This window comes from Neodiprion pinetum, chromosome 3, assembly GCF_021155775.2.
Source record: "Neodiprion pinetum isolate iyNeoPine1 chromosome 3, iyNeoPine1.2, whole genome shotgun sequence".
NCBI classification, from domain to species: Eukaryota; Metazoa; Arthropoda; class Insecta; order Hymenoptera; family Diprionidae; genus Neodiprion; species Neodiprion pinetum.
Window position 1 is genome coordinate 2,852,293 of NC_060234.1, and position 19,880 is coordinate 2,872,172.

Here is a 19,880-nt window from a genome sequence, read left to right on the forward strand (position 1 = left end):
TCAAACATGAACTAATTGTTGCTTGTTATGTTTGGTTGTACACTATTTTTTTTTTATTCTCTTACCTTAAATCAATAAAATTTTCATTCTAAAAACGTGTGTTTCACCTCTGTCACTGGTATTACAATGATTATTTATTACCTTTTTATTCTCTCTGTTTCAGCCTTCCTGTCCACAAGGCTTGCTAGTCTGATAAATTCCGCACAACATTGATCAAGTTTTAAATTTCGATTTTCACGTACAAAAACACTTGGTTAAAAATGCCTGCCAGATTTGAAAGCGTCAATAGTCCAGTCGTGCGGGAATCGATAGTGACTAACGGGAGTGGATACAGCCTTGATGAGGATATAGTTATCACTGGTTTTTCAGGTACGTAATAATTTTAACCGGGACGAATTATTGCTGTGAAAACGTTAGACATATCTAGATCGATTATTGATTCTACAGGGCATTCGATCCGTGTGTTTCTAATATAAACATTTACCCGTTGAATTGAATTCATGAGTACTGTGAATATTTTATTCGCAGGTCGCTTACCTGAGTCATCGAACATCGAAGAATTCAAACAGCAATTATTCGATGGAATCGATTTAGTCACTGACGATGAACGTAGATGGCCTTCCGGCCTTCACGGGCTTCCAACACGAACTGGCAAGCTTAAGGATTTGAAATCTTTCGACGCCACATTTTTCGGCGTACACGCCAAACAAGCGGAAGTCATGGATCCTCAACTAAGGATGCTGCTTGAATTGACTCACGAAGCGATCGTTGACGCTGGTATAAACCCGACAGAAGTTAAGGGAACCAAGACTGGTGTTTTCATCGGTGTTTCAGACTCCGAATCGGATGAATTTTGGACTGCTGATCCCGATCTAGTTAACGGTATGTATATTTTCACAGCGAAACGTCGACGACACGAAGCTAGAGTTTCGTAAAATTGAGTCTTGAACTCGTAAACGGTTGTCGTTACAGGATACGGATTGACAGGATGCTGCCGTGCTATGTTCCCAAACAGAATCTCCTACACATTTGACTTCAGCGGTCCGAGTTTTGCAGTCGACACAGCGTGTTCCTCTTCTCTTTACGCTTTCAATCAGGCTGTGGTAGCTATGCGTACTGGACAATGCGATGCAGCCATTGTTGGCGGTGTAAACTTAGTTTTAAAACCGACAAGCTCTCTCCAGTTTCACAGACTGAACATGTTATCGCCCGAGGGTATGTGCAAAGCTTTCGACGCATCGGGCAACGGCTATGTAAGATCAGAGGCGGCGGTTGTTCTCTATCTTCAAAAATCTACGAGCGCCAAACGAGTTTACGCCACCGTTGTAAACTCAAAGACCAATACGGACGGCAACAAATATCAAGGTATCACTTTTCCAAGCGGGGCTATGCAGAACGCGCTTATGCGAGAAGTGTACAACGAGGCTGGCATAAACCCTGCGGATGTGGCTTACGTCGAGGCGCACGGAACCGGAACGAAAGTCGGTGATCCCCAAGAAGTTAACTCCATCGCCGATCTATTCTGCAAGGATCGAAAGTCCCCGCTGTTGATTGGATCTGTTAAATCCAACATGGGTCATTCCGAGCCAGCTAGTGGTCTGTGCTCGATCGCCAAGGTTCTGATTGGCATGGAGGCAGGCGTTCTTCCTGGCAATTTGCATTACAAGAGCCCCAATTTGGACATACCGGCGTTGAGCGACGGAAGATTGAAAGTCGTCGATAGAGCCACTCCTTGGAACGGAGGTCTCGTTGCCATCAATTCGTTTGGATTTGGGGGAGCCAATGCTCACATCGTTCTGCGCAGTAATCCGAAGCCGAAACTTTCGCCAGTGCTGGATGTCAAGCTACCAAAAATTGTTGCCGTCTCTGGAAGGACGAAAGAGGCTGTAGACTCGTTCTTGGACAAGGTTAAGGAGAACGAACAGGATGACGAATTCATTGCACTGGTGCAAGATTTACATGCCACCAATATTCCGGGACATGTATATCGCGGATTCCAAGTTCTTGGAAACGAAAATATCCGCGAAGTTGACGAGTACGTTAACGACAAACGACCGATTTGGTATGTCTTCTCAGGAATGGGCTCCCAGTGGCCTGGAATGGGCCGGGAATTATTCAGGATCGAAACTTTTGCTAGGACAATGCAACGTTGCGCCGACGCGCTCAAGCCTGAAGGTGTAGATCTGATGGATTTGATTCAAAATGGTACTGAGGAAACGTTTGAAAACGTTATGAATGCCTTTGTGGCCATTGCTGCGATCCAAGTTGCCCTTGTAGACGTTTTGACTTCTATCGGTATTCATCCAGACGGAATTGTCGGTCATTCCGTTGGAGAGCTGGGCTGTGCCTATGCCGATGGTACTTTTACAGCTGAACAAACGGTGCTGGCAGCTTATTGGCGAGGAAAGTCCATTCTGGAGGCTGCATTGCCTGAAGGCGCTATGGCGGCGGTTGGGTTGAGCTGGGAAGAGGCTAAAAACCGTTGCCCCAAGGAGATCTCACCCGCTTGTCACAACAGCGCGGATTCAGTGACGGTTTCCGGACCGGTAGAAGCAGTTAAGAAATTTGTAGCCGAACTAAAAAAGGAAGAAATCTTTGCAAAGGTAGTAAACAGCTCAGGCTGCGCCTTCCACAGCAAATACATATCGGCTGCTGGTACCAAGCTGCGAACTTCGCTGGACAAAATCATTCCAAGTCCTAAGCAGAGGAGTCCAAGGTGGATCTCTAGTTCCATTCCTGAAGTGGCTTGGGGAACACCTGTTGCTCAATTCAGCTCCCCTGCCTATCACGTCAACAATCTATTATCTCCGGTTCTATTCCAAGAAGCTCTTACCCATGCCCCCGACAATGCGATCACCATTGAAATCGCACCCCACTGCTTACTGCAAGCCATTCTGCGCAGATCCCTGAAACCGACGGTGACCAACATCGGTCTTCACAAACGAGATCACTCAAATAATATTGCATTCCTTTTCAACAACATTGGTAAAGCGTTCAATGCCGGCGCGCAGCCTAAACTTGCCAAGTTTTATCCGCCTGTCAATTATCCGGTCGGGCGTGGTACACCGATGATCAATTCACTGATTCGGTGGGATCACACGACTGAGTGGAGCGTAGCCGATTTCTCAGGGAAAGGGGCACGTACCGGAGAAAGTGTGATAGAAGTTGATTTGTCCAAGGAGGGTGACGCCTACTTGGCGGGACACACAATTGACGGTAGAATCTTGTTCCCTGCTACCGGCTACCTGACCCTGGTGTGGAAAACTTTTGCTAAGATAAGGGGCGAAGATTTCGAAAAGTTACCTGTCATTTTGGAAGATGTCCAGTTTCACAGAGCGACGATAATGCCAAAAGAAGGATCCGTCAAGTTCTTAGTTAATATTTTCGACGGTACCGGTGAATTCGAGATTTGCGAGGCCGGCTCAGTCGCGGTTTCCGGGAAAATAACCGCCGCCGAGAACGTGGAAAAACAGCAACTCAATTTGCCAACCCCAGTGGCTAAAATCGATTCCGAACTGTTGGAACTGAACACCAGTGACGTGTACAAAGATCTGAGACTGCGTGGATACGATTATAACGGTATTTTCCAAGGAATAAAATCGTCCGACAATAACGGAGTATCCGGTAAACTTCTGTGGGACGATAATTGGGTATCTTACATTGATACTATGCTGCAATTCAGTATTCTGGGTAAAGATACGCGCGATTTGTACCTGCCGACTCGACTCCAGCGAGCCATCATCAATCCGTCCCACCACAAAGAATTGGCATCAAAACTTTCAGAGAAGGAAGGATTGCCAGTCTACTCGTATTCCAACCTCGACGTTATCAAGTCTGGAGGAATTGAACTCCGTGGTATGAAGGCCTCTCTCGCACCAAGAAAACAACAGACTCAGGCAGCACCCAAGCATGAACGCTACACCTTTGTACCCTACGAAAATACCCAGTCTGTTGTTGAGGATCCAGACAAAGCTAAACAGTACGCTATGACGGTTCTTTTACAAGTTGTGCGTGAAAATCTCGGTGGACTTAAAATTAAGGCTGTCGAAGTCGCCGGCGAACGTGCTGCCGAGGCACTTCTGGTTCCACTGGTCTTGGACATCTTACAATCTGAGCCAATGCTGACTGTGAGTACATCTGAAAATTTGATTAGTGTTTTTACTCTCTTTTGAGCTTTGAATTACTCCGGTATATGAATTACTCTGAAATTTCAGGTCGACTTGCAAGTCGCTTCGACCTCTCCGGACAGTTATAACTCAGTCCTGGAGCAATGGGCAACGAAATGCGTAGCTCGTGACGTTTCGACTAGCCCAGCGGGTCAAGATTTGCACCTCGTTTTAGCGGCAGACTTACTTACCAACAAGAATTCAACCGTTCTAAATAACTCTGCCGCTGCACTCAAGCCCGGCGGTTTTGTCGTTTTGGAAGAGACCGGTAAACTTGATACTGCTATACTGAAGAACAGCGGTCTTGTATTTGTTGCAAAGCAACTGACGGTTGGAAAGAGCTACGTTCTTCTGAAGAAACTGGACGAACAAAAGAAGCCACTTGTCATTAAAATTACGCAACAAAACTTCTCCTGGGTTGACAGTGTCAAGGCAGCCCTTGTCAAATCTGAAAGTGAAGGTCAAAAAATTCTGCTCGTTGGTCAAGGCGAACCAACGCTTGGTATGTAGTTTGAAGAATATTAAATTTGAGCATGGTTTCTGCCATGAAGTTTGGTTTCTTTTGCGAACGATCATTACCGTGGATACTCATCATTATTTCGTCTATTAGGTCTAGTTGGTCTGATGACTTGCATCCGCCAAGAGGCTGGAGGAAACAACACCCGGTACGTGTTTCTACAGGATAAGAAGGCACCTGAATTCTCACTGAAGACTGCTATTTACGCTGATCAATTATCCAAGGACCTTGTTTCCAATGTCCTGAAGGGAGGGCAGTGGGGAAGCTACCGCCACTTGCGACTTGATCAACAAAACGACAGTTCGTCGCTCCAGGTTGAGCATGCCTACATCAACACGCTTGTTAGAGGTGATTTGAGCAGCTTGAAATGGATCGAAGGACCGCTGAGCTACTATCAGCCAGAAAAATACCCCAAGAATGAATTCTGCAATGTCTACTACGCTCCTCTGAACTTCAGGTATACTTTTTTGTCATCCATGCTTCAACCATTTATCGCGGAAACCTAGATTCCGTGTTAGAGGATTTTACAAAAATATATGAAATCATAAAGTAGCGAATCTTGATTTTCAGAGACATAATGCTGGCGACCGGAAAACTGACGGCAGATTCTCTCCCCGGTGATCTGGCTGGGCAAGACTGCATTCTTGGTCTTGAATTCGCGGGTCGTGATTCAAAGGGAAAACGGGTCATGGGAATGATCGCTGCTCGTGGACTGGCAACGACTGTATTAGCTGATCCAGGATTCATGTGGGAAGTACCTGACAAATGGACCTTGGAAGAGGCTGCGACCATCCCGGTTGTGTACGCGACCAGCTATTACGCCCTGATTGTTCGAGGCCGCATGCGTCCTGGTGAAAGCGTGCTGATTCACGCCGGTACCGGAGGCGTGGGACAAGCCAGCATTTCAATTGCTTTGCACGCCGGTTGTAAGGTATTCACAACTGTGGGCTCGCAAGAGAAACGCGATTTTCTGAAAAAGACGTTCCCACAATTGACGGATAAGAATATCGGCAACTCGCGAGATACTAGCTTCGAACAGTTGGTACTCGCCGAGACGAATGGACGCGGTGTTGATTTGGTGCTGAATTCGCTTGCCGAAGAAAAGCTGCAGGCAAGCGTTAGGTGTTTGGCTAAACATGGAAGGTTCCTTGAGATTGGGAAATACGATTTATCCAAAAACACCGCTCTCGGTATGGCGTTCTTCCTCAAGAATACCAGTTTTCATGGTATTCTTTTGGACGCGTTGTTCGACACCGATTCTTTCGAGAAAAAGGAGGTCGTTCGACTCGTTAATGAGGGAATCAAAAACGGCGCCGTTAGACCGCTACCGTCGACCGTATTTTCCGAACAGCAAATCGAACAGGGATTCAGGTACATGGCCTCAGGAAAACATATCGGTAAAGTTCTTCTCAAAATACGTGACGAGGAGAGCAAGAAGGTCGTACAACCGAGTCTGAAGACAGTCGCCGCCATTCCACGAACCTATATGAATCCAGACAAGTCTTATCTTCTTGTGGGTGGTTTAGGAGGATTTGGTTTGGAATTGGCCAACTGGATGATAACCCGTGGAGCAAAGAACATCGTGCTTACTTCTCGCTCTGGGATCAGAACCGGCTATCAAGCTCTCTGCATTCGCCGTTGGCGGGAAATCGGTGTGAATATTACCGTTTCAACTACGGACGCAACTTCGCCGGACGGAGCTGAAAAACTCGTGAAAGAAGCGCAAAAGCTCGCACCCGTCGGTGGGATATTCAATTTGGCAGCCGTACTGCGCGATGCTATGATCGAGAACTTGACTGACGCTGATTTCAAAACTGTTGCCGCACCCAAAATCGACGCTACCAAGCACCTCGATCTTGCCTCCAGAAAGTTCTGCCCAGCTCTTGACTACTTCGTAGTATTTTCGTCGGTTTCCTGCGGACGGGGTAATGCCGGACAGACTAATTACGGTTTGGCAAACTCTGCCATGGAGAGAATCGTCGAAGAAAGACAAGCCAGCGGATTGCCAGGACTTGCCATCCAGTGGGGAGCTATTGGAGACGTGGGCTTGATCTTAGGTAATTATAAATTTATCCAGATTTATTTTTCTCCTGACTTTGTCACTCATTCATACTGATTTTCAATTTTCTCATGATTTACATCTTATTCTTCAATCTTCAGAAACTATGGGTGGTAATGACACCGAAGTTGGAGGCACACTGCCTCAACGCATGTCCAGCTGTTTGTCAACTATGGACGTGTTCCTTCAACAGCCACACCCAGTTTTGGCCTCCATGGTACTAGCTGACAAGGGTAAAGCTGGAGACGCTTCGAACCAAGTTGGACTGTTGGAGGCAGTCGGTAATATTCTTGGAATAAAGGACGTGAAAACTGTGAATCCTAACAATACGCTGGCGGATTTGGGAATGGATTCTCTGATGGGTACAGAAATCAAGCAGACATTGGAGAGAAGTTACGATCTTGTATTATCGGCGCAGGAAATCCGAGGTTTGACCTTCGGAAAGTTAATTGAATTTTCTAGCGGGTCGAGCGATAGCGCCGAAGTCGCTAGTCCGGTACCTGATCGGGTAACGGCGGCAGAAGACGCTCCAGACAAGCTGTTGTATCAATTCTCTGGAAATGAGATCATGCCCAAAGAGTGTCTCGTTCAACTCGCGTCGAAGTCGAAGACAGGCACACCGATATTTGTCTTGCACGCTATCGAAGGCGCTGTTACGTCGCTGAAACTTTTGGCAAGCGAACTCAATCGCCCAGTTTGGGGTTTACAGTGCACCTCTGATGCACCGCTCAAATCTATGGCCGATTTGGCCGATTTCTACATCAAGCAAATGAAGACCGTGCAGGCCAAAAGCCCGTATACCATTGTTGGCTACTCGTTTGGTGCCTGCGTCGCGTTTGAAATGGCATTGCAGTTGGAATCGGCAGGTGAACAGGCGATATTGACACTTTTGGATGGTTCACCGGCCTACATCACGTCTCACAGTCAATCGATTGCCAAACAAGTTAACTCGAATCAGCCTACAAACATTGAGAACGGTCTGGAACCAGCTCTGGCTTTCTTTGCCATGCAGTTCAAACCCGACGTCAATTTCGTCAAGGTAAATTTTTACAAGACTCAATTCTGTTTGGATTTCGCGATGTCGGACACGCGTGATTTCAATTTCGTGATTTTGTACGATCGCGGTAATAATTGTAATTGTCATTTACAGGCTTCAGCTGAACTTGAAAATCATCCGACACTGGAAAAGAAATTGGACAAATTTGTAGAGATAGTTGGAAGTACACAGTTCACCGGCGAAGATCTCAAATCTGCTGCCATCTCATTCTTCAGGAAACTTAAAGCTGCGAACTTTTACCAACCTGCTAGCAAATACAACGGACCCATCACATTGGTCAAAGCCAAAGACAATTTTGTCACACTAGAACAAGACTACGGTCTGTCGGAGGTAAGCATCCTGAAATACATCAAGTTAACACCGTGTGTTTATTCAGTCGGGCGGCTCTTTTAATATAGGAAAACTAATACTGATGTTATTTTTATTTCATTGCAGATCTGTAGTCAGAACGTCAGAATTACGGAATTAGCTGGCAATCACAGAAGTATTTTGACCGGCGAGAGCGTTAAAAAAATAGCTGAAATTTTACGACCATAGGTTAATAAGTTATTGATCCGCCCATTTGATTTGATTCTCAAGCATTAAAAATAGGGTGATTTCATTTATAGGTATCTCTAACACCTATTCATTATACGTATACTAACAAGCTAAAGTGTTCCCTCGTCCTTCCCTTCTTGAAATCATTCACCCAGTATTATATTAAGGCATTCCTAGACGGAGAAACTTCAAAAATCTATCTAGATCGATCTTTCAATTTGTACGGTCTAAATTTTTTCTCTCTCAGATCTCGTCATCAATTTTATTATTTGAAGAAGAGTGATTGATACAAAAAAAGAAAATTCCTTTTGTATAAAAATCTTTTCCATGATCGAGTTTCTACGCGTTATCATTCATTTCGATTATTATTCTCATTACGTTGTTATAAATATAGGGCATAGGTTAACGTGTAACATACATGTATATTTTTTTTTTTTTTTTTATATATATAGATTATTAACGCAGTCGACACTTACGTTATTCGATGTGAATTTTGCATGAGACAGTAGTAAGATTCAGCGGGCTGTAAAGAAACGAAGTGGCATTTTTCTAATTAAGATCTATGAGAATGGTCCAACAGATGGATCCGATTCAAACGACGTGAGCGTGAATTTGATATTTAAACAAGACCATCGGTTCCTAATCTTTCCTAAGGAACACTGATTAAAATGGTTAAGAAGCTTGAAATGAGTTCCTATACGATTTTTTAATAACTCTCAGTGGACAGAGATGTTATTGTCAAGTTGTATGAGAAGGATGTATTTATTTTAATAGCATAAATAAATATATGTATATGATAATTCAATCATTCCTGTTGGGCATTTGCATTAAGATTTAGAGTTTTTCGCGAGATACTAATTCATATAATAACCGTTTAATTGTTAATGTTTTCAGTTAAGAATATCGTGATTTACTAAATCGGGAGTATATTGTTTTTATATTCGTCGACCGGTGATGCGTGATATTCGCGTGACAAATCAAAAAAAACAAAAACTGTTTTAAACGAAGACATATTCTTGACGTATGAGTACACTCTTAGGTGTAAAATTTATTTCGGTTGCATAATGAAAATAAATTACTTATTTATTAATCATACTCGCAATGCCCATGCGAAAACTATATGACAAAACGTACAACTTTTATTATAAAGTATGCTTTAACTCTGTGGTATAATATTGCAATACATATAAAACAAAACGTTATTATTTGTATTTTTGAACGTTTCACTCTCTCTTTTTTACTCTCTCTATTTCTTGTTGGTTAATTGTGTGTATTAATTTCGCCAATGATAGATTGTCGCATAAATATAATACTAGCTGTACTAATAGAATATGTTTAACATCACAAGTTAAAGAAAAAAAAGACGAAGAAATTCTCATAAATGTATAAGAAAATTCGTTGCATAAATCTTCGTTCACAATAATCAGAATGAGTCTTGCATACGCGCCGAAATGGCCTTAAAAATAGATTTTATTGCGAACGGTTGAATACTATGCAAAAGAATGTGCACAATGTACCCTTGTAGTTGTATATATTATATATTGAAAAATATAATAAATTATTAAATATATCGTAATGGCCAATGATTCAATTCTGTTTAGCAGATTCGTGTGAAATAAGGTCGAAAAAACGTACCATTTTTTTTCGAATACCAGTGTTTTCTTCTTATTATGCGCAATATTTAGGGTGATAATTGAAGTGAACATTACTGAATACAATATGTAGGACAAGTATTTTATTACACAATTAGAATATTACGGTTACATCGGAATGTATTAGATATGTCTTATTACCAATTCCTGGATGGTCTTTGGCGCGGCTATAATTCAGAGTTAAGTACCAAATAAAAATAAATATGTATATAATTATGAGAACCAAATTGACTTATGATATATTGCAAAGTTGAAGGAATTACGTATCGCTTTTCGATCGATAGTGATGATTAATATTGAGGAATTAATTATCCACTCATCCAAAACACTTGTTACATATCACTAATTGAATTGTTCTCAGTTTAATACAACGTAGTGATCGATTAATACAAGAAATATTTATAAACCTTGTTAATTGATCGCCCATTCGGGGCTATGTTTTCTTTTTAGCAGACTGGAATGCAGGATCCGAAATTGAATACTCTGGGTTGCAAGTAAAAGATACAGTCAAGGCGTACCGTGTTCCTGACGTTACCTTCTCAACCTGGTGTAAATTTTCACTTCCTGATGTGAACAGTGATACGCGACCTGTAAATTTAGTTTGGACGCGTGATAAAACATATTCAAAATAGCCTTGATTCACTTAATAATTCTATCCTATTTTGAATGAAGTATGATTTTAAAAGTGCTACCTTTTCGAGGTTCAACAGTCATGTTTACATTGTTCTTGTCAATGAAAACGAATCTACCACCCTCAAAATCTTTTCCAAAATCATTCAAATATACCAACGATGTGTAGTAAAATGACTTGTAGGTTTCCTGTAAACAGTTTGAAAATGTTTTTCAATAACGTTAGTTTCAGAAGTGCAGAATTAGATCATTTTCATTTAATTTCATCAGTTCCAGAATATACTAACACATTTCCAGATCTATTGCAATTAAGTTTATTATTTGGTACATCAAGTTTGTAAAATCAAATTACCTTGTCTACATGCGGATGCCAATACTCGTCGTGAATGGTTTTAGCAGGCTCGTTAGTCATTCGAGAAAAGAATGTTGGATGTGTCAAGTAAATATTGTTTGCATCAATTCCAAAATTGTGGGCTACCGTATGCTGTATTTTCGTCCTCACAGCTCTGTAAGAATTGAACATAAAAGGTGAACAATGAGTAAAATGTAGAATAATTCCTTGCCGATTGTGTCTAACTCTTTTTATCAATTTTATTGCTATTAAAATTTGAAGCTATGTAAACATTCTCAAGCTGCGAATTTCAAGTGAGAATAAACAACCGCGTAAGATCGAAGAACAGCGTACTTGTAAATGGCAAGATCAACGCTGTTGAAAATCTCACGCGCCGCATTCAATGTGTAAATGTTAATCATTCTGGAACCCTTGCTGAGCGCTCCGGAGTGCAAATCGAGTATACTAGCTCCTCCGGCCGAGCCTCCAAAGCTGAAACCGCTCTTTGCAATCCTCAGCAAAACATCTACTTCCGTAGTCGATACCAGTTTGTCTGTGACTACGCGACTGCACTTCTGAGGCGTGCAGTTTGGAAATGTATCCAAATCGGTTTTGTAATCGTCGGAACATTCCACGACTTGGTTCCTACTCAAAAGGACATCCTTCTGTTGGGCCAATGATATCTCTTTGCCATTTTTACTGTTGTACCACACAACGAATAACACGCCAAGTATCAGAATACAGCGTGACCAAACTCGCTGGTACGGAAACGTCACTATCGGCCCGTACTTCCTGTCGAATGAATATTACGTGTTATTAGACGTCGAGGTGAAATCCGAGGTTAAAATGCAATGATTTGGATCCCTGAATCCTACAACCTTATGAGTTGTTTCTTATTATTGATTGGATGCTTCGTAGGTTCTGTAACTTACTATGTTGACTTAGAAAAAAAAAAAGAAAAAAAAAAACAAACTTAAGACGATGAAAAATACTAATGGGAATATTCTGAATAATAACAACCTGGTCGTGTTCATTGATCTACGAACTAGAAACGAGAAATTGAAAAAAAAAATATAAAAATGGAGAAAGAAAAGCAAATGGTAAAAATTAAACAAACAGTGTATCATAATGAATGGAATCAACTCACGGTTTGACATTTGAATCGATTTGCTGATCAACTTTTTTAGTAGTTTCAACGACTTTAGATTCGTTTTCTGCTTTAGCCTTCTTTGCATCTTTCCTTTTCACCTTTCTTACTTCTTGTGTCATTTTAATGGATTATTTGAATGATTTTACAAGTCTTTAGTATTCGCCGATAAATTCATGATTTAAGCGTGCCTGCCGCTTGACGCCTTTACGTGTTGTACTTTTAAGGAAACCTTCTTTTTTTTCCGTTTCTTTTTCTTAGGCTGATTCTGTCTGCCAAGTCGCTATTGCGCTAGAATATTCAGTGGCTCCATCTCTGAGCGCTTGTATCTGACTCTGTACCGTATTTACAGGTATTTTCTCTCTGCATAATGAGAGCAGATATTATTGGTGACTCGTTCCGTTGGTTCCAGTCATTTGTGTCGATTTTCTTCCTTGACCCTGGTCAAAATTTCTACTACTACGAATTTTTACTTACAGAAATTGGCACATTTCGTATTATTTTGTACAAGATTTTTAATATGCATAGTTTTTCGCAAAGGATTGTTAATATATAATCGATAAATATTGTATATTATCTAAAATGGAAATTTTGTTAATCATGGTTCTTTTTCTAAATATTATTGCAATGTTTCCGCATATTAGTTAGGCGGAAATTTTTAATCAGTGACAATAATATTGTAATAGAATTAACAGAATTGTATACATACTATGAACTTTCAAATAGTAAAAATGATATGTAAAATATGTTCTCTTCACGATGTACAAAGTATAATCTTAAGTTTGAATAGTTCACCAATCTAGGTTACACAAATTTTTTTGTTTCACTTAAACTAATTCTGAGGATTTTACCATTCTAAATCTTAAATCCGTATTCTCATACTATTTAAATGCTGTGTCATTTGTTATTTTGTAATAGTCATTGTCCAATTTATACGGAATCCATTCCCAGATAATTGATTTTCCAATAGTCAACCGATTTTATGATCCAACAGATTTTCTTTGTCTGAATATGAAACGCGAAATTCCGCGATTATTTATTCTTCGGGTCCAGGCAGTTTGAATTCAAACTTGAGTCCGGTTCCTTTCGTGTTAATTTCTATCCACTCGTCGAACTTCTGCGCTAATTCGTCGTTCATGTAATTTCGCCAATCCCCGACTCTTCCTTTCCTAATGAATTTTGCATCGACGTTATCCCTGTGTCCAATCATGTGTTCCAAGTTGATCGCTGGGTTCGCTGCCATTTTTGAGAATTTTAAATGCTCGCATAGTCCCGATACTTGACTTGCAGTTACAGTTTTGTTTAAAAATTTCGCCGTCTTCCTTATCGCCCCAGCTTGGTCCTGTAATACATTTAAATAATTCGATTTTTTTACGCTCATATCACATGGTATTGACACGAAAAATAATGATTTCTACGATGTTGTTTTACCTTCTTCATTTCTTCGTACGTTAAAAAGAGAATATTATTATCATCTCTGCGTTCCCAAAATTTTAGCACGTGATTCCAAAACGGACCCATTGGCGCTAAAAATTTAAACAATAATAATCAAAGCGTAAAGCGATCTAATTTTGGGTTTTATAATGTTAAACTTTGGAAACTTAAATGATTTGTAGCTAGACAAAATTTAATTGTTATACGAAAATTTTGAAACGTGAATTTATACTCGTGTCTTGCAGAAAGAGTTCGGCAAATTCTTCAAACGATCCTCGTATATCGTGCATAAGTTTGCAGTAATGATAGAAGGATACACACGTATCCTTTGGATTTCTAGTGACGTAAATTATCTGAAAAAATATATCATTTTGGCTGTGAGAAGATGTGATGGTTACCATTCGCATATCGAAGAATCGTACGAAATGAATGTAATTATATTTATATTTATACGTATACCTTCGGTTTTTTAGTCTTTATTTGTAACGGCAATAAATCCCAGGGTAAATGTGATTTGACGTATCTTGGACTGGGCGTTTTCTCAACGTTCTCAACGCTATTGCCCATCTGTGAGAACCAATCGACGTACTCGCCGGTGACGAGCAGCGCCGAACTTCTTTAGAATTGCAGAAAACGGAATAAAATCAAAGATACGTATCTACGATTACCGGCTATCATTGTATTTCAACCGATGGAATCGGACTAACGATGAATTTGATTATTCTCAGATAATTCTGAAATTGGAATGGAAGACTTACTCAAGAAGTGGATTGCGCAAAACTAACAATGTCTGCGCCTGTTCGTAGTCGAAGTCGTTTCCGATGCACCAAGCCATTTCCTGCACCCAATGACTGCCTGAATGGTGAAAACAAAGAAAGGATATTGATAATAACACAGGCCTGCGATGGTTTTCCGAGTCTATGAAAAAAATATTTAAAAAATTCTGTCATGTAAATTGTTGTTTGAATTTTTTTTTTCTCTGTTTTCTTAGTACTATTGGAGTTAACTTCCAATTCAGTTAAATAATAATTGATCTTTGGTTTTCAGATTTCGTTTTTGTTGAACGGCTTAAAGGAGTCAAATTACTTACCTGTACGAGGATACGAGACGAGCCACACATCGTCTTCCCGAATCTCCATGTCCCGTATTTTTGGACCGTAAAGAGCGTACTGCGGCGGCAATAAACAGGATCCCGGTTCAACTCGAACAAAACTGTTCTTCACACCGAACATTACATCCAGCTTTTTACCGATCTCGCCATCGACGGTGGAATACGTCAAAACCATTTTCTCTGTGAGTGACAAACGAGTTTTAATATTATTGAAAAAGCTGATAATGCACATTTGAAAACAATAGTCACGAGACATTGATGGGAGAATTTTTTTATCATTCGAATACTTACTTTCTTAGGATTTGATATTTTTAATGAAATCACGAGTGACTTTTTATCAGGTTACGCGGTTGCGACGCTGGATGCTGAGATGCACTCGACTGTAACTGCAGTCGTTCTGAGTGCAACGAGCCTCTCCCAACTTTCTGTACCTCGTTTCAATCCACAGCAGGTAGCCAGATTTTCTCTTTCCTGCTCCGACTTACGCACGTTTTCCTTTACATGATTTACCCCGACCCTGATTAGGTATAATTATTAATACAAAATTTTTGTTCATTATTGTAACAATTTTTGTGCATTTGTAAAAGGGAAACTGTACAATAATTATGTTTGAGTGCTAGAATTGTAACTACTATGGTTTCTTCTGATTGTTGTATCGATGGTCATTAAAGATCTATTACAGAATTGATTGAATACTTTGAAATGTATTTTCTTCACATATAAAGAAGATGAGTGATTCTGAATATTGCAAAGTGCATTATATGCATATGGTAAATGCTCTGCAGAAGTGACTTTCTCACTTTGGCCACGATGAATTTCACTCGAGGTGAAAGTTTACCGGCTTGTTGCACACTCTGTCGCTGAAATTGAGATAGATATAACTTACCTCATACAGCGAAGTGGTTGGTGCATGTCATGTGCGTGTGATATTAGAATGTAGCAAGAGAACAAATTTTTTTACAATTTCATGTGCCTCTTAAGACGTCGTTCGATTGTTTGACCCTGTAATGATGTTCATGTATGTATGTACCTACGTAGCTGAGTATACATGACGTTGTGTCAGACTTGCATTCGGAAGACCTGCAAAAAGTTTTCATTTTCCATCTGCACTAATCAGTGTCCATGTTTATATCACGACTATCCCAGAGGAATGCGAAATCATGTGAATTTGATTGTGGTCAGAAACAACTTTGTTCGAGGAAATGACAAAAAATGTGGGGATGAGAAATGTAACGGCAGGAAGTTGTTATCAACTCATCTGGAATAACAATACGTTCGTGTACGTTTCCGAACAAGTCTCAATTTCGCAAGTAATCAAAAAAGGCTGAAACTGGTTCTGCAGAAACTTCTAGTCAAGTGGCGTGTATTGTACAAGATTCTATGGTGCTGTATTCCGTACGGATATAAATAAAACAACTGATTTTGTCGTCAGTATATCAAAGCGTCATCGCGCCCTTTATTCTCTCTTGTTCTACTCACCCCTTTCTCTCTCGCTGACCTCCTTTACCACAGGTTTGCCAACCCCGGAACACTACATGTGGTACGTCAGATATTTCTTTTCAAATAAATTGGGAAGACACGTTCCATCCTCAGAAAACCTGAAATAATATACAAAATATCATAAAATCAGGAGTTAACGCAAAATAAAATGCAATTTAATTTTCGTTTTTTAGTTGTAACTTTTGATGCGTCGATCGCAGCGTATTGGGACTGCGCCCAATCGATTTCTCTCGCAAAATTACGTCGGAATAGTGCCAGAAAGAATTTATTGCGGCACTTTTCAAAATCAAGAAAATTTTCGCCAAAAATACAAACGGGTTAACCTTCCTTTTTTTTTTACCGAAAAATTTTTCGTCTCAGAATTGATTCGTATGACTCTTTCCCGACCAATTGGACCCCAAGAAACTCAGAAAACGCAGCAAAAGGAGCGTGGGATCAACGGGAGAGAAGATACGAGGAAAAAAGCACCTGCTGAAAAATGTCGAAAATTCAGGTTTTCGTTTTTTGGCTGTAACTTTCGATGCGTTGATCGCAGCGTATTGGGACTGCGCCCAATCGATTTCTCTCGCAAAATTACGTCGAAATAGTGCCACAATGAATTTATTCCAGCACTTTTGAAAATTGCGAACATTTTAGCAAAAAATACAAAGGGGTTAACCTTCCTTTTTTTTTTACCAAAAAATTTTTCGTCTCAGAATTGATTCGTATGACTCTTTTCCGACCAATTGGACCCCAAGGAACTCAGAAAACGCAGCAAAAGGAGCGTGGGATCAACGGGAGAGAAGATACGAGTAAAAAAGCACCTGCTGAAAAATGTCGAAAATTCAGGTTTTCGTTTTTCGGCTGTAACTTTCGATGCGTTGATCGCAGCGTATTGGGACTGCGCCCAATCGATTTCTCTCGCAAAATTACGTCGGAATAGTGCCACAATGAATTTATTCCAGCACTTTTGAAAATTGCGAACATTTTAGCAAAAAATACAAAGGGGTTAACCTTCCTTTTTTTTTTACCAAAAAATTTTTCGTCTCAGAATTGATTCGTATGACTCTTCTCCGACCAATTGGATCCCAAGGAACTCAGAAAACGCAGCAAAAGGAGCGTGGGATCAACGGGAGAGAAGATACAAGGAAAAAAGCACCTGCTGAAAAATGTCGAAAATTCAGGTTTTCGTTTTTTGGCTGTAACTTTCGATGCGTTGATCGCAGCGTATTGGGACTGCGCACAATCGATTTCTCTCGCAAAATTACGTCGGAATAGTGCCACAATTAATTTATTCCAGCACTTTTGAAAATTGCCAAAATTTTCGCCAAAAATACAAAGGGGTTCCTTCCTTTTTTTTTTACCAAAAAAGTTTTCGTCTCAGAATTGATTCGTATGACTCTTTCCCGACCAATTGGACCCCAAGGAACTCAGAAAACGTAGCAAAAGGAGCGTGGGATCAACGGGAGAGAAGATACGAGGAAAAAAGCACCTGCTGAAAGATGTCGAAAATTCAGGTTTTCGTTTTTTGGCTGTAACTTTCGATGCGTTGATCGCAGCGTATTGGGACTGCGCCCAATCGATTTCTCTTGCGAAATTACGTCGGAATAGTGCCACAATTAATTTATTCCAGCACTTTTGAGAATCGCGAAAATTTTCGCGAAAAATACAAAGAGGTCAACCTTCCTTTTTTTTTTACCAAACAATTTTTCGTCTCAGAATTGATTCGTATGACTCTTTCCCGACCAATTGGACCCCAAGGTACTCAGAAAACGCAGCAAAAGGAGCGTGGGATCAACGGGAGAGAAGATACAAGGAAAAACGCACCTGCTGAAAAATGTCGAAAATTCAGGTTTTCGTTTTTTGGCTGTAACTTTCGATGCGTTGATCGCAGCGTATTGGGACTGCGCCCAATCGATTTCTCTCGCTGAATTACGTCGGAATAGTGCCACAATGAATTTATTCCAGCACTTTTGAAAATTGCGAACATTTTAGCAAAAAATACAAAGGGGTTAACCTTCCTTTTTTTTTTACCAAAAAATTTTTCGTCTCAGAATTGATTCGTATGACTCTTTTCCGACCAATTGGACCCCAAGGAACTCAGAAAACGCAGCAAAAGGAGCGTGGGATCAACGGGAGAGAAGATACGAGTAAAAAAGCACCTGCTGAAAAATGTCGAAAATTCAGGTTTTCGTTTTTTGGCTGTAACTTTCGATGCGTTGATCGCAGCGTATTGGGACTGCGCCCAATCGATTTCTCTCGCAAAATTACGTCGGAATAGTGCCACAATTAATTTATTCCAGCACTTTTGAAAATCGCCAAAATTTTCGCCAAAAATACAAAGGGGTTAACCTTCCTTTTTTTTTCACCAAAAAATTTCTCGTCTTAGAATTGATTCGTATGACTCTTTTCCGACCAATTGGACCCCAAGGAACTCAGAAAATGCAGCAAAAGGAGCGTGGGATCAACGGGAGAGAAGATACGAGGAAAAAAGCACCTGCTGAAAAATGTCGAAAATTCAGGTTTTCGTTTTTTTGGCTGTAACTTTCGATGCGTTGATCGCAGCGTATTGGGACTGCGCCCAATCAATTTCTCTCGCAAAATTACGTCGGAATAGTGCCACAATTAATTTATTCCAGCACTTTTGAAAATTGCCAAAATTTTCGTTAAAAATACAAAGGGGTTAACCTTCTTTTTTTTTTTACCAAAAAATTTTTCGTCTCAGAATTGATTCGTATGACTCTTTCCCGACCAATTGGACCCCAAGGAACTCAGAAAACGCAGCAAAAGGAGCGTGGGATCAACGGGAGAGAAGATACGAGGAAAAAAGCACCTGCTGAAAAATGTCGAAAATTCAGGTTTTCGTTTTTTTGGCTGTAACTTTCGATGCGTTGATCGCAGCGTATTGGGACTGCGCCCAATCGATTTCTCTCGCAAAATTACGTCGGAATAGTGCCACAATTAATTTATTCCAGCACTTTTGAAAATCGCCAAAATTTTCGCCAAAAATACAAAGGGGTTAACCTTCCTTTTTTTTTCACCAAAAAATTACTCGTCTTAGAATTGATTCGTATGACTCTTTTCCGACCAATTGGACCCCAAGGAACTCAGAAAATGCAGCAAAAGGAGCGTGGGATCAACGGGAGAGAAGATACGAGGAAAAAAGCACCTGCTAAAAAATGTCGAAAATTCAGGTTTTCGTTTTTTCGGCTGTAACTTTCGATGCGTTGATCGCAGCGTATTGGGACTGCGCCCAATCAATTTCTCTCGCAAAATTACGTCGGAATAGTGCCACAATTAATTTATTCCAGCACTTTTGAAAATTGCCAAAATTTTCGTTAAAAATACAAAGGGGTTAACCTTACTTTTTTTTTCACCAAAAAATTTTTCGTCTCAGAATTGATTCGTATGACTCTTTTTCGACTAATTGGACCCCAAGGAACTCAGAAAACGCAGCAAAAGGAGCGTGGGATCAACGGGAGAGAAGATACGAGTAAAAAAGCACCTGCTGAAAAATGTCGAAAATTCAGGTTTTCGTTTTTTGGCTGTAACTTTCGATGCGTTGATCGCAGCGTATTAGGACTGCGCCCAATCGATTTCTCTCGCAAAATTACGTCGGAATAGTGCCACAATTGATTTATTCCAGCACTTTTGAAAATTGCCAGAATTTTCGCCAAAAATACAAAGAGGTTAACCTTCTTTTTTTTTTTACCAAAAAATTTTTCGTCTCAGAATTGATTCGTATGACTCTTTCCCGACG

General features: G+C 40.5%; 3 protein-coding genes and 1 long non-coding RNA gene across 4 annotated transcripts; 2 read left to right on the forward strand and 2 right to left on the reverse strand.

The window, feature by feature from the left end:
• Nucleotides 1-250: 250 nt before the first annotated feature.
• FASN1 (Fatty acid synthase 1) lies at nucleotides 251-9,912 on the forward strand. Its single transcript, XM_046619375.2, has 9 exons — nucleotides 251-369; nucleotides 529-882; nucleotides 973-4,127; nucleotides 4,215-4,668; nucleotides 4,777-5,140; nucleotides 5,254-6,740; nucleotides 6,844-7,781; nucleotides 7,893-8,129; nucleotides 8,235-9,912. Exons 1-9 carry the CDS (start codon nucleotides 261-263, stop codon nucleotides 8,334-8,336), a joined length of 7,200 nt encoding a protein of 2,399 aa, XP_046475331.1. The 5' UTR covers nucleotides 251-260; the 3' UTR covers nucleotides 8,337-9,912.
• Nucleotides 9,913-10,056: 144 nt separating this feature from the next.
• Nucleotides 10,057-12,370, reverse strand: LOC124215692 (2-oxoglutarate and iron-dependent oxygenase domain-containing protein 3). The gene is made up of 5 exons (XM_046619377.2): nucleotides 12,097-12,370; nucleotides 11,304-11,741; nucleotides 10,971-11,124; nucleotides 10,681-10,807; nucleotides 10,057-10,576 (listed from the first exon to the last, which is right to left on the reverse strand). The coding sequence occupies exons 1-5, from the start codon at nucleotides 12,216-12,218 to the stop codon at nucleotides 10,422-10,424; spliced, it is 996 nt and encodes a 331-aa protein (XP_046475333.1). The 5' UTR covers nucleotides 12,219-12,370; the 3' UTR covers nucleotides 10,057-10,421.
• Nucleotides 12,371-12,995: 625 nt separating this feature from the next.
• St2 (Sulfotransferase 2) lies at nucleotides 12,996-14,375 on the reverse strand. Its single transcript, XM_046619227.2, has 5 exons — nucleotides 14,289-14,375; nucleotides 13,990-14,146; nucleotides 13,763-13,883; nucleotides 13,528-13,622; nucleotides 12,996-13,438 (listed from the first exon to the last, which is right to left on the reverse strand). The coding sequence occupies exons 1-5, from the start codon at nucleotides 14,363-14,365 to the stop codon at nucleotides 13,133-13,135; spliced, it is 756 nt and encodes a 251-aa protein (XP_046475183.2). The 5' UTR covers nucleotides 14,366-14,375; the 3' UTR covers nucleotides 12,996-13,132.
• On the forward strand, nucleotides 13,999-15,222 carry LOC138190656 (uncharacterized). The gene is made up of 3 exons (XR_011176668.1): nucleotides 13,999-14,392; nucleotides 14,578-14,823; nucleotides 14,983-15,222. It is a non-coding gene; the product is annotated as an uncharacterized lncRNA (long non-coding RNA).
• Nucleotides 15,223-19,880: the final 4,658 nt, after the last annotated feature.

What these genes read in the sequence shown, in the direction of transcription:
- LOC124215692 (XM_046619377.2), bottom strand. Translation starts at nt 12,218, where the DNA reads ATGACACAAGAAGTAAGAAAGGTGAAAAGGAAAGATGCAAAGAAGGCT. An exon ending in GGCATCCGCATGTAGACAAG is followed by an intron (nt 10,808 to 10,970) that starts GTAATTTGATTT and finishes AACTGTTTACAG; the next exon opens with GAAACCTACAAGTCATTTTA. An exon ending in GACTGTTGAACCTCGAAAAG is followed by an intron (nt 10,577 to 10,680) that starts GTAGCACTTTTA and finishes CTAAATTTACAG; the next exon opens with GTCGCGTATCACTGTTCACA.
- FASN1 (XM_046619375.2), top strand. Translation starts at nt 261, where the DNA reads ATGCCTGCCAGATTTGAAAGCGTCAATAGTCCAGTCGTGCGGGAATCG. An exon ending in CCGACGTCAATTTCGTCAAG is followed by an intron (nt 7,782 to 7,892) that starts GTAAATTTTTAC and finishes TGTCATTTACAG; the next exon opens with GCTTCAGCTGAACTTGAAAA. An exon ending in AAGACTACGGTCTGTCGGAG is followed by an intron (nt 8,130 to 8,234) that starts GTAAGCATCCTG and finishes ATTTCATTGCAG; the next exon opens with ATCTGTAGTCAGAACGTCAG.
- St2 (XM_046619227.2), bottom strand. Translation starts at nt 14,365, where the DNA reads ATGGCTTGGTGCATCGGAAACGACTTCGACTACGAACAGGCGCAGACA. An exon ending in TAAAGACTAAAAAACCGAAG is followed by an intron (nt 13,884 to 13,989) that starts GTATACGTATAA and finishes ATATTTTTTCAG; the next exon opens with ATAATTTACGTCACTAGAAA. An exon ending in CGTACGAAGAAATGAAGAAG is followed by an intron (nt 13,439 to 13,527) that starts GTAAAACAACAT and finishes AATGTATTACAG; the next exon opens with GACCAAGCTGGGGCGATAAG.